The following is a 13,637-nucleotide window of genomic DNA, read 5'->3' as shown; positions in this document are numbered from 1 at the left end:
GTTCTCGAGGTGGGGAACCACACCCGGCACCCAAGCAACGGCTGTGTCAAGAAAAACATCGATAAGAAATGATGAAGAAGTAACAAAAATGAACAGGAATTAAAAGCAGAATCATACTTACGTTTCATATTCCATTTCTCGGGAAATGGCATGCTCTCAGGATCAGATCCGTTGTTTTCACTCGAATGAACAAGCCCATCCAGCCTCGATCTCTGTCTTCATCTATACTTGAGATTAGCGCCTTGGTGACCCGGCGTTGAAGCTTTATCAACCCACCTCGATAGAGTCGAGGGCTATATAATCTCATGAGGTGGTTAAGGGTGAAGGGAAGCCCATCGATTTTGCTCACAAAGAAACGGAGCAATATGACGATCCTCCAGAAAGAGGGGTGAATTTGACCGAGGGTTACCTGGTATTTCTTGCAGATGTCTATAATGATCGGATCGAGAGGACCCAGCGTGAAAGGATAAGTGTAAACACTCAGAAACCCTTCCACGTGGGTGATAATCGATTCTTCTGGTGCCGGTATCACAACCTCTTTGTTTCCCCAATTGCAATCTTTTTTCGCACGATCAAGAAGGCTTCTGGGTATCGAGCATATATATCTCGATATCGGTTCTCATCGACTAGGAAACGGTGAGGGTTTCTTAACCTTAAAGTCGGAATCAATAATGCACCCCCCGGGAACAAGTTCTTCAAGGTGTGGCTCCACCACTGTTTTCTCGCCGACCGGCCGAGATGAGGAAGAACCTCTTTCTGTAGAATGGTTTTAGATGTTTTGGCCATCTAAATTTCTGTGAACAAAGAAGAAGGGAAATTGAAGTATTTGGTGTTTTGAGAAGAACAAGCAAAGAAATTCCAAAGCCTAGAAATAGGAAGCTTTGAAGAAGGCGAAGAACTGTGTAGATTGGAATGAAAAAGATTTGAAGGTAAAAGTTTGAAATAATGAAGAAGGGGATATTTATAGATTTCACAGCGACGGTTCAAAATTAGCCGTTGTCGACCATCGATTGACGCGCATTTAATGCCTTGGTAACTGGACCGACGGGACGTTTGTCACATACGTCACAAATCAGGCTCTTTGCAGACGTCAGTATTCATCTAGTCGGAGGTTGAAAAATCATATCGTTTCTCGCCACCTTCTTTCCGAGAAACGAGGGGACTATTTGTATACGGTCAAAATCGAGTTTGCCCTTCGTGTGACTAATCAAGATTGGAGCATGATGGATCGAGGTTCGTCATTATAATATCGAGCGGTGCTGCGAAGTTGGGTTTTCGAGTTCGAGACCCAGAGATCGATCAATACCGAGATCGAGCCAAGGTCGAGCTCGAGACCCAAAGACCGATCAATACCGAGATCGAGTCAAGGTTGAGCTCGAGACCTAGAGACCGACTAATGTCGAGATCGAATCAATATCGAGCTCGAAACCCAGAGACCGATCGATACCGAGACCGGCCAAGATTGAGACCGAGTCAAGGAACAAAAAAATCGTTATAGCCGCATTTGGGGGGAGAATCTCGGCGGAAATCACGGCTTGAATCAAGGAAAAACTTATTAATTAATCTATCATGGGATCCCCACTATGTATTTTTAATTATATCCAAAGTAGGATTCCCCCACTATATTAAGAGTGGTTATCATTTGTAAAAGGGGATTCATTCACACATTTAGATTTACTGAGATTTAATAACATCTAGCCAATATTATCCTTTTTGGGCTTTGATATTGATTCATCTTGTTCTCTTATCAATCACTCTCTATTCAATTTGGGTTTATATTCATCCTTTTTTACAGATAAAATTCAATATATCTTTACTTATTTTTCAAATTTGTACCAAGTTATAACATGTATCCTTAGAACTACGTATAAATTCAACTCTATCCGTTTTTCGGGTAAACATTATTTTATTTTTGTCATCATTAAAACATTAAGCTAACAAGTACTGTGGTGCAATAAAATAAGATTTGAGTGACAACTCATGAACTTAACGCGTAGTTTGTCTTTGTTGTCTCCCATTTTTTACCATAAATAGTTTAATTTCCTTATGTCTTGTACTTTATAATTTTGAATTACTGTTAATGCTATGTAATCCTCAGACCGAATTGCAACTGTTCCAAGTATGAGGGAGAAAGAAGCTGAAAAGGAAAAGAAACATTAGATGTTTAGTGAAGAAAACAGTCATACAACTACTTTTATCATTCCATCTTCACATTAGGATTAGTAGGATATATCGTTGTGCATTATGAAAATGTTAAAAACCTGTCTGCTTAGAATTGTTAGGAAATCAGAAGGTTCACACTTTGTGAAAGCCGCGGTTTCCTCTGAGAGATTGTTACAGACAATTTTAAGTAGGTTTTAGAACAAATCTATGGTGGCAATTTCAACACAAAAATGACAGGAATATATAAATAACTCAAGAAGTTCTACAAAACACTCAACAAAGAAACTATAACCAGAAGCATCACATTGACAGGCTTAGAAGTAAATGCATTACTCTTAAGGCTTTTAGGACTACTCGCTTGGATCATTATTTTGAATTTACAGGTTCCACCCGGTGGTGATGGATCTGTGTTTGTGACCATGGAAAGGTTCGGAAACTTGCAGGCAGTAGGTAGCTGGTCGTTTTCCTGATAGTAACTGTTGAATGCATATGAAATGTTACCACGAGTATCCAGATCCGCGCATGATGTTCCATGTCCGAGGCTGGTGCAATCAGCATGTGAACATGCATAGCCCACACTATCAGCTAGCTGTGGATCATCAAGACTGGCCGAGGGCGACAGCACGCACCACTGGCGAGCCAGGTAATGAACACCGCTTGCTGGTACTAAACCTCCACTGTTTGCACCCAGGGAAAGATTGTATTTAGGCGTACCATCGAAGTAAAATATTCCCCAATGGCGTTCAAAGCTACCAGGCTGGATGCTTTTCGCGTCCTCGTCGATCAGGCTGAACAGATAAGCATCTATAGGGCCAGGTCTCATTGGTGTCCCCTTTCCACCCGAAATGTGAGTCATGAATCCTTGGTTGAATCTCTGGGCAGCCTTTAAGTTTGCATTATTGTCTCCATCTGTTGGCCATCCGACTTCCCCTATTATGATTGACATATTTGGGTATCCATTTTTCTGCAACGCCCAAAGCAGGGTATCATGGTTTGCATCGAACACGTTGTTGTAAATTTTCCCATTGTCATCGATGGCGTTTGAATATCCGTCGAAGAAAGCATAATCAGCAGGAAAGTTGGGGTCATTGTAGAGACTTATAAAAGGATAGATATTGACAGTAAATGCACCACCATTGTCATTCAAGAACTTGACAATGTTCACCATGAGATCACGAATGTCTTGCCTGAAGTCACCTGTTGAAGGTTTTTCACTTGAACTCTCGTATACATCGGCATTGAGAGGAATAGTGACTTTCACCCGATTGCCAAGACCGGCTTTTATGAGGGCTGCCTGGATGTTTTGAAGAGCTGGGAATGTTGTTGGCAGAAATGTTCCATTAAACTGAGATAGAAATGGTTCATTTCCAACTGCAACATATCTGGACAGAAAAGAACTTTATTTAGCAAAACTGCTATTGCTGACTAGTCTTTGAGCCAACCTCTTTGTAGTTTGGCTAAGATCATACATGAACGATAGTTGGAGTAATCGGCTCTCTCAGGATTCCCTTATGACCTATTTCTTTTTAAATGCCTGCAACTTGACTATGAGTCCATGACGAAATTTCGAATGCAACAACAAGTCATGGTAATATCTAATTTCTTTTTCTTAACTTGGGGGAGATGGAGGAATGAGGTTTCAAGAATTCATCTAACATCAGGTCTATAAGAACATTCTAATTTGTTGAAACACAAGTGTAGACCATCAACTTGATATCTTATTCATTCATATTATTAAATTAAATGTCCACCTGTTGATAATAAAATAAGAAGCAACTCCTACCAACAACACACAGCTATTACTGAAAATGAATTCCTTTCTAGAACGGGTTTTTGCAGAGAAGAGAACATGCTATGTTCTTTGGATATAAATTTGGATTTACTTACGTTGCGAGACATGAAAAAAATACCACTTTTATACAAAGATTATACAAGAATGAAACAGAGTAATTAAATTACAGATAATATGCACCTTGTAGTTAACTAATCGTAAATAATACTTCACAAAAAAGTTGAAAATCAAGAAAAAGTATATAAGCCAAATACAATTCTTTTAAAGCAATTAAGTCGATATCTACAAGACTCAAATGAATAAGTTAACGATAAGTGTAACTAGAAAAGAACAAATCAATAAAGATACATAAATTTACTTGTCAAATCTATCAGAAAAGTGACAACTACCTACCTCATTTGCCTGTTTGACAAAGTTACCTACATACTTAATTCTTTTCAATTTCAGACAAAATGCAAAATCTAACTAATCCAACTTTCAACATACAATAATCTTCTAATTAAGTTTGAGACACGCCTTAAGGATTTAAGTTATGTACATAGATAGTAAAAATAACCTAATGGCCCAACAATAATAAGAAGAAACTCACTTGATATCAACACTGTTGGAAGAGACAAATGAAGAGATATTCTTCTCAACCCATTTCTCAGCAGCACCCAAACTGTTAGCTAAACTATAAAGCATTTCATTTGGGATTCCAACCATGACTTCAATTCCAGAGCCACTGAGTGCTTTAAAGATATCTGAATCTGCATCAAACAGCTTCACTTTCTGAATTCCATTGTCCTTGAGCAGCTTCACTACTATGTTTGGTGGCAAAGGATGTGTTGCTTGTGTTCCCCAGTTTGCTCCAATTCCATACACTTTTCCTAATACCATAAACCCCAAAATCATCGAAATCCAAATACCATCTTTCATACCAATAATTCCCATGATCCTTCACTCTTTTTCACTCTTAGTCAAGAATCAAGAACTTGCTGAAAACAAGAAAAGAGAAACTTAAAATCCAAAACCAATATTTCATTCCAAAAACACCATGATCCTCTGTTTTAAAACTTTTTACTAGCTCAAGAATCCAAAAGGGCCTCCAAGAATTGGAATTCAAGAGGCTGAAAACTTACCAATAATAAGAAAAGAAGATAATTTTATCTGTTTCTACAAATCCCATGTTCAAGAACTCAAGAGAGCCTCAGGAGATTTGGAATTCAAGAATTCATACTGTGAAGGGCTCTTGCTTGAGAAGGAAAAGAAAAAGGGTTGCAAAAGAGGAGTTCAAATTTTGAATTGGAAAAGATCATTTGTAGGAGAAGCTGAAAAGATACCAAAACAAAGGAGGCAAGAAAGCATATTATGAAATGAAAACAGTGAGAAACAAAAGAAAATAAAAGGGAGTGGTTCAAAAGCTTAGAACTTTACACCCCAAGGAAGAAAACAGTAGTCTACTACTTACTAGAGAAAACCAATCTTGTTAAGCAAAGGAAATTTAACAATAAAAAGCTGTAGGAATTCTAGAGTTCTGTGCATGAGCCACATGTAGTTGTCATAGAAGAAGAGAAAGGTGAAGATGATAGCTACATATGTGAAAGTGACCTAAATTTTCTTGGATATATATAAAGTCAAGTGATCTAGCATCAACTGAAGTTTATGCCATATATATATAGTGCAAGATTAAAGGAAACAAAACTAAATTTGAGTTAAGAATATCATCATTTTCTAAAGATTACTAAACTGTGGTGATTGCATGCACTTGATCAATGTGTGCTTTTGCTTTTTAGTTTGTGGAAAAGTAATTGTCCATATATCACATACTTTTATTTCCACAATCATTAAATTGTTTTGTTTCTTGAATTTTATATTCAATTATGCAAAAAGTTAAATGGGGTCCACTTTTACCATTTTGCCGCTCAATAATTGCTTTATTATTTTCACAAGTTTTATCTAGATATTTGGTTTGGATCTTTACCAAAAGATACTTAGGACCCGTTTGGCCATGAGTTTTGTCAAAATAAATTTGAGATTTATTTGGCAAATACATATTTGACCATAGATTTTGCCCAGATTTTGACAAAATCTCAAATCCTAAATCCAAAATCCCAAAATCACCTCAATGGCTGATTTTGGGCCAAAACTTGACTTTTATATTTTTAATTTTTTTTAAATATTACCCCAAACTTTTATAATTTATAAAAGAGCTCACATTTATTACGACCAACTAAATATTTGATGAATATGCTCCCTTATCAGTTCAATCCTTTGTGCATCTTACTTTTGCTTCTGATTTGTAGGCTAAATGGCTTTATGAACACTCATATCAGTTAACTTTTTCTTCTTAATTAGGAGTCGTAATTCTCTAATGGGATTTCACTATAATTAATGATTTATATAGTTCATTATAAAAATAATAATTTTGTACCAAACTTATTTATGTTCAGGACTATGGTTGTGATAATGATATTATTGGGTATTTGTGATAGTTTTTAGACCTTGTGGATATAAGTCATGTTTCATGTTTTTTCAAATAAAAAGTGAAATATGTTTTGAAAAATCATGTCCAAACACATTTTCATCTTCAAACCAAACTTCCCCCAAATCAGATTTTTCAAAACAAATTTGGGAATCTATGGCCAAACGCTAGCTTAGTAATATGTATAATATTTTCATCCCGAAAAGAAAAATTAATTTAACAAGATCAAAGCATAACTAGTGAACCCTCGTATCTTCACTTTTAACTCTAGGTGATACATTCTAATCCTTGCTAAATTCTGTTCTTAGTAATTTAATTTGAGATTGAGACTACACTTTACTAATATTTTCTCTTTTCTAAATTGAATTTTACCTTTTATATATAAGCCGCCTCAATGGATTGCTTACATTTTACAATAAGAGCTTCAACGTGTATTATTGTACAAACACAAATAGGATGCTCAATCTTACTTTTCTTAGGATCAGCATTTTTCCTCTTAAATTATATTTTTTATACCCAAAATGTAAATGTGCAGCCCCCATGTTCAACAAAATGTGTGTGTGCTTAGATACATGAGAGGATTACAAGGTTGGAAATTGAAACCTCACCAGGATGGAAATTTATGTTGTCGACCAACAGGTCAAAGTTGCACGTTTTTCTTTTTTTAGTTACTAATAATATCTAATTCATCAAAATGGAAAATTCTAAAACATATTAGTTGCATATAATATTAAAGTGTGACCTCAATGATTCTACCAACACTTCTTATGCAACAATATTGTTTCTTTTCATTTTCTCTTTTGGAAAGAAATTTTTCTTAGTATTAAGTGCATAAGGACATTAAAATAGAACAAAAAGATAGTCATATTAAATTCACATTTTCAAATGTAGTTAAGAAAGAGATAAAAGTTAAAAGTATCTTGAGTGTTTGAATGATTGATGATAGAGAAGAAAGAGCATAAACAAATGTGTGCATGACTGCACGGGGTCCCGAATGGTACAACACAAATGGCTTTTTAGTCATTCCTTGACGCTTTTCACTTTTACATGAGAATTAGGTATACTTACTTTAGTTTAGACCAGAGGGATTGCTCTGGTGGTAAGCACCCTCCACTTTCAACCAATAGGTTGTGAGTTCGAGTCACCCCAAGAGCAAGGTGGAGAGTTCTTGGAGGGAGGGAGCCGATGGTCTATCGGAAACAGCCTCTCTATCCTAGGGTAGGGGTAAGGTCTGCGTAAACACTACCATCCCCATACCTCACTAGTGGGATTATACTGGGTTGTTGTTGTTGTTGTAGGTATACTTACTTGGAAGAAAAATTAGGTGTGAGACCTAAGGGGCTAACCAGACGCTCAAGAAGTAGAGAACTTCATCTAGAAAATGAAAGACTACTTTGAACACTTTGGCATCGTTGATGAGGCTGCCAAGATCCGGGCAGCAACGATGTATCTTGCTGAGACCGCTATGCTATGGTGGAGAAGGAAGAAAGCCGATATGGAAAAGGGAACTTGCTCCATCAAGAGTTGGGAACAGTTTAAGTTCGAATTGAAATGCCAGTTCTACTCCAGAAAACGGTTCCGTGACAAGTGTAAAATATACCTTAACTCCTTATAATAAAATATGCATATTCACTACCATCTAGGAAGAAGAATAATACTAGTAGATCAAAATAATATGAGTTCCATTTCTACCAACAACAAAAAAAATAGTTTGTATAATGTTATAGTAGTATATGAAGCCAAATTTACCTTTTTTCATCTTAATCAAACATCATCAAATTTTTATCTTGTATCTATTTGTATAATGTTCTCCTTTCCCAAGTCTAATTTGAGTTTCCCTTCTTCTTGAAAATCTATATCTTCAATGAATCATATAACAACTTGTCACCATTTAGTTATGTGATCTTCTTAGTTTGTTTTGCCACTTTTTCAATTAAAAGTGTAGTACTACTCAAATCCCACTATGATCAAACGAGCTAACCCGAATTGGATATTTTTTGGAAAAAGGAAGTCTTCTGCATGCATTATTACGAGTATTTGTACTAGTGAATTTAAAGTACACTTTGGTGACCGCCAACGGGTAGGAATTGAACCCTAAAGTTGAGCCACTTAACCAACCTTCAAATAGATTTCCATATCTTAACATGTGATTTTTTTCTTCTTACAAGAAGTATATCCAATTTGAAGAGAATAAGGTTTTATACGTTCCAAATTTTCGATAACTTCCTTCAGATTTCACATATATTGTTACGACCCCAATTTCCCACCTTAAGATGTCGTGATGGCACTTAATCTCTAAAACTAGGTAAGTCTATCATGCATAGAGAGATGGCGGAAATAACAATAAAACTTCAAATTTAAACCATCTAAACTATCATAATAGAACTCAACAGTACAGCTGACAATAACTCCTAAAATATGGTGGAACTGAGTCATAAGCTCTACAGGAAAGTACTGTAAAGTCCCTAGTACAACACTGTCTAGATAAAGAGTAAACAGTAACAAAATAAGGACAGAGGGTGACTCCTAAACCTGTGAACGCCGGGCAGGTATACCTTGAATTCTCCGAATTGAATGATCCACTCACTGATGTCTAGCCTGAGTCGAGGTACCTGGATCTGCACAAAAGTGTGCAGAAGAGTAGTATGAGTACACCATAACGGTACCCAGTAAGTATCAAGCCTAACCTCGGTAGAGTAGTGACAAGGCCAGGTCAGGACATCTACTAGGATAAGAAAAGCGGAACAAGTATAGTATAGTCTAATAATGAAAACGAGGAAATAATGGCAATAAAGCGATACAACAAGGTAAGCTACAACTGAATTTAAAGCAATAAAGGAAACAAAGAAGGAGCACATAATAAGAACATCAAGGAAATAATGCGGACAAATACAAGTGAGGTAAACGAGAGATAACAACAAGAATCACAACCGAGGTACCACCTCGTAACCTCATGTCGTCGCTTACACGCACTTTAGCCCACCTTATGTCGTCGCGTTGCTTCAAATAATTTTCTAACTAGCAACACACACATAAATCCCATCTTATGCCGCCACATGCACATTAACCCTATAGCCGTATGTGTATCAATATCACAATAAAATAACAAATCGCACCACAAGTGCCCGTATGCCACAACCTGCCAAAAATTATCAATACCAAAGTTTCCACAACATATAGCCCACGACTCAACTACAATATGAACAAGATCTCAATAATTACAAAATAAAAGTGAATAGCTCAACAAGAAAGATACTGCAACAATTAACAACTTCGCCTCAATGTGATAACGACTTTTACAAATTCAATACCAATAACTTAACAAGAATATATTCCATGAAATAACAACTTCAAGTAAGTAATTCAACAATTAAAGAAGTAACAAGACAATAAGGAAGGCAATAACTTCGACTAAAGCATATAAGAGCAAAATAACAAGTAAGAGGTGGAACAAGTATTAACAATGTCAAATAAAGTATGTAAGGGTAGATTAACACATGTAAGGGTAGGCTAACAATGAAAGGTATAACATGCACATATAGGCAGTGTACCCACTCGTCACCTTGCGTACACAGCTTTTACATAACACAAATAGCACAATCAACCCAAATCCTAAGGGGTAGTTCCCCCACACAAAGTTAGGCAATATATTTACCTCAAACAAGCCAAATCAATCCCCTAGTAAGCTTTTTCCGTAAATATCCAACTTTGGATGGCTCGAATCTAGCCAAAATAACTTAATACCATAAATACAAACCATATGAAACTATTCCGGATAATAAAGTAGCAACCTTTAAAGAAAATTAAAAAGTCAACTCAAAAGGTCAACCCCGGGAACGCACCTCGGAACCCGATCAAACTTACAAAATCCGAATACACATTCAATAACGAGTCCAACCATACTAAAATTATCCAATTCCGACCTCAAATCGACCTACAAATCCTCAGTTTATAATTTAGAAAGTTTTAACAAAAATTCGTAATTTTTCCAACTCAAAACACTATTTAACTGATAAAAACAATTATGGATCCATGAATAATAAGCAAATTCGAGTAAAAAATACTTACCCCGATCCAATCCTTAAAAATCTCCTCAAAAATCGAGCTCTCTAACTCAAAGTGAGGAAAATGAAATAAACCCTCGACTCTAACCCTTTTCTGCCTAGTTATTCCGCTTTTACGGACGCCTGGTCGCTTCTGCGACTCCGCACCTGCGGAAAAATATATCGTAGGTGCGACATCGACTAAACTTAGGGATTTTCACTCCTACGGACAAAACGCACACCTGCGCTTCCGCTTCTGCGGACGCGTGACTGCACCTGTAGTCCTAAGGCAATAGACCAAAATGCGCTTCTACGGAAGAAAATCTGCATCTGCGGACGTGCACCTGCGTATAAACCTCTGCACATGCGGACAGAGTTCACCATGCCCTAATTCACTTATGCGGCTCAGAGGCCGCTTCTACGGTACAGTACCTGTGACCATACCATCGCATGTGCGATTGTACCAAAACTCGGCAGGCATAGAAAATCTTCTAAGGCCAAAATAATTCTGGATTCAATCTGAATCACACCTGGGGGCCCCGGGACCCCATCCAAACATACCAACACATCCTAAAGTATGATACGAACTTAGTCGAATCCTCAAATCACATCAAATAATATTAAAATTATGAATCGCACCCCAATTTAAGCTTAATAAAACTAATGAACTTCCGACTACTAAACTAACGCCGAATCATATCAAACTAACTCCGATAAATCTCAAATTTTGCACACAAGTCATAAATGACACGAAAGACCTATTCCAACTCCCTGAACAAAAATTCAAATCCAATATCAATGAAGTCAACGCTCGGTCAAACTTCTCAACCTTCCAAACCTTCAACTTTTCAACTTCCGCTAATTCAAGCCAAAACGACCGACGGACCTCCAAATCAATATTCGGACATACTCCTAAGTCTAAAATCACCATACAGAGCTATCGGAACCATCAAAAATTCATTCCGGAGTCATCTACAAAAAAGTCAAACTTTGATAAACTCTTTCAACTTAAGCTTCCAACTTTAGGACTAAGTGTCCCAATTCACTCCGAAACTCACCCAAAACCAAACCAACCATCGCGAAAAGTCACATAACCACAATTTAACATAGAGGATGCAATAAATAGGGGAACGGGGATACAATACATAAAATGACCGGCCAAGTCGTTATATCCTCCCTCTCTTAAAATAAACGTTCGTCCTCGAACGAGTACAGAGACATACCTGAAGTGCTAAAAGGTGAGGATAACGGTTATGCATATCATGCTTGGTCTCTCAGGTCGCCTCCTCGACTGGTTGACCCATCCATTGAACCTTCACTGAAGCAAAGTTCTTTGAACTCAACTTTCGGACCTGTCTATCCAAGATGGCCACCGGCTCCTCAACATAAGTCAAATCCTTGTTCAATTGGACTGAGCTGAAATCTAAAATATGGGACGGATCACCGTGTTACTTCCGGGGTATGGAAAAATGGAACACCAGGTGAACTGCAGATAAGCTAGGTAGCAATGCAAGCTTGTAGGCCACCTCCCCCACTCTTTCGAGGATATCAAAAGCACCAATATATCTAGGGGTGAACTGCCCTTCTTCTCGAACCTCATCACACCCTTCATGGGTGAAACCCGGAGCAAAACCCTCTCTCCAACCATGAATGCAACATCACAAACTCTCCGATCGGCATAATTCTTCTGCCTAGACTATGTTATATGAAGTCGATCCTAGATCAAATTGACTTTCTCTAAGGCATCTCGAACCAAATCTGTGCCCATTAATCTAGCCTCACCCGAATCAAACTAACCAACTGGAGAACGACACCGCCTCCCATATAGGGCCTCATAAGGAGCCATTTGAATACTCGATTGGCAGCTATTGTCGTAGGAGAACTCTGCAAGCAGCAAGATCTGATCCCAAGAACCCCTGAAACCCATAACATAGGCCCGAAGCATATCCTATAATATTTGAATGGTGCGCTCGGATTGCCCGTCCATCTGTGGGTGAAATGTTGAACTCAACTCAACCGTGTGCCTAACTCACACTGTATGGCTCTCCAGAAGTGCAGTGTAAACTGCGTGCCCCGATCAGAGATAGTGGATACCGGCACACCATGAAATCGAATAATCTCGCGGATATTGATCTGAGCCAGCTGCTCTAAAGAATAGGTAGTCACCACCGGAATGAAATAAGCCGACTTGGTCAACCTGTCCACTATCACCCATACAACATCAAATTTCTTCAAAGTTCGTGGGAGCCCAACAACAAAGTCCATGGTAATACGTTCCCATTTCCACTCGGGAATCTCAAGTCTCTGAAGAAAACCTCCATGCCTATGATGCTCATATTTCACCTGCTGACAATTTAGGCATCGAGCCACAAACTCCACTATATCTTTCTTCATTCTTCTCTACTAATAGTGTTGTTTCAATTCCTGATACATCTTAGTAGCACCCGGATGAATGTAGTACCGCGAACTACGGGCCTCCTAAAGGATCAACTCGCGTAATCCATCTACATTGGGCACACATAACTGGACCTATATCCGCAACACCCCGTCATCTCCAATAGAAACCTCCTTGATATCGCCGTGTTGTACCGTGTCCTTAAGGACAAGCAAATGGGTGTCGTCATACTAACATTCTTTGATGTGCTCATATAAAGAATACCGAGAAACCATGCAAGCAAGAACCCGACTGGGCTCCGAAACATCCAGTCTAAGAAACTGATTGGCCAAAGGCCTGAACATCTATGGGTAATGGCCTCTCAGCTGCCGGTAGATATGCCAAACTACCCATACACTCCTCCTTTCCACTCAAGGCATCGGCCACCACATTGGCCTTTTTGGGATAATACAGAATAGTGATATCATAGTATTTAAGAAACTCTAACTCTCTCTGGTGCCTCAAATTAAGATCTGTATTCTTAAATAGATGCTGGAGACTCTAGTGGTCGGTATAGACCTCACATGGAATATCGTATAAGTAGTGCCTCCAAATATTTAATACATGAACAATAGCTGCCAATTCCAAGTCGCGGACATGGTAATTCTTCTCATGAATTTTTAGTTGCCGAGATGCGTAGGCAATCACCTTACCGTCTTGAATCAACACCGTGCCAAGGACAACATGTGACGCATGAATCTGGTCAAGGTAACCCAACACGTAACCCATAGGCAACACCAA

The 13,637-nt window shown here is 38.1% G+C and overlaps 1 protein-coding gene across 2 annotated transcripts; it reads right to left on the bottom strand.

The window, feature by feature from the left end:
* Positions 1–2,380: 2,380 nt before the first annotated feature.
* On the bottom strand, positions 2,381–5,721 carry LOC107782686 (glucan endo-1,3-beta-glucosidase 5). Of its 2 annotated transcripts, none has more exons than XM_075246244.1 (3): positions 5,406–5,721; positions 4,545–4,932; positions 2,381–3,545 (listed from the first exon to the last, which is right to left on the bottom strand). In XM_075246244.1, exons 2-3 carry the CDS (start codon positions 4,886–4,888, stop codon positions 2,426–2,428), a joined length of 1,464 nt encoding a protein of 487 aa, XP_075102345.1. In that variant the 5' UTR covers positions 4,889–4,932; positions 5,406–5,721; the 3' UTR covers positions 2,381–2,425. The 2 variants fall into 2 exon arrangements, with proteins under 2 accessions (XP_075102345.1, XP_016459097.1); XM_016603611.2 differs by having other exon boundaries at positions 5,077–5,720.
* Positions 5,722–13,637: the final 7,916 nt, after the last annotated feature.

The sequence above is a fragment of the Nicotiana tabacum genome, chromosome 23 (genome assembly GCF_000715075.1).
Source record: "Nicotiana tabacum cultivar K326 chromosome 23, ASM71507v2, whole genome shotgun sequence".
NCBI lineage: Eukaryota > Viridiplantae > Streptophyta > Magnoliopsida > Solanales > Solanaceae > Nicotiana > Nicotiana tabacum.
This window is presented reverse-complemented; position numbering and strand designations above follow the sequence as displayed.

Excerpts from the sequence above, each read along its gene's own strand:
- LOC107782686 (XM_075246244.1), bottom strand. The coding sequence starts at position 4,888 with ATGGGAATTATTGGTATGAAAGATGGTATTTGGATTTCGATGATTTTG. Across the intron at positions 3,546-4,544 it reads TCCAACAGTGTTGATATCAA|ATATGTTGCAGTTGGAAATG; the intron begins GTGAGTTTCTTC and ends TTTTCTGTCCAG.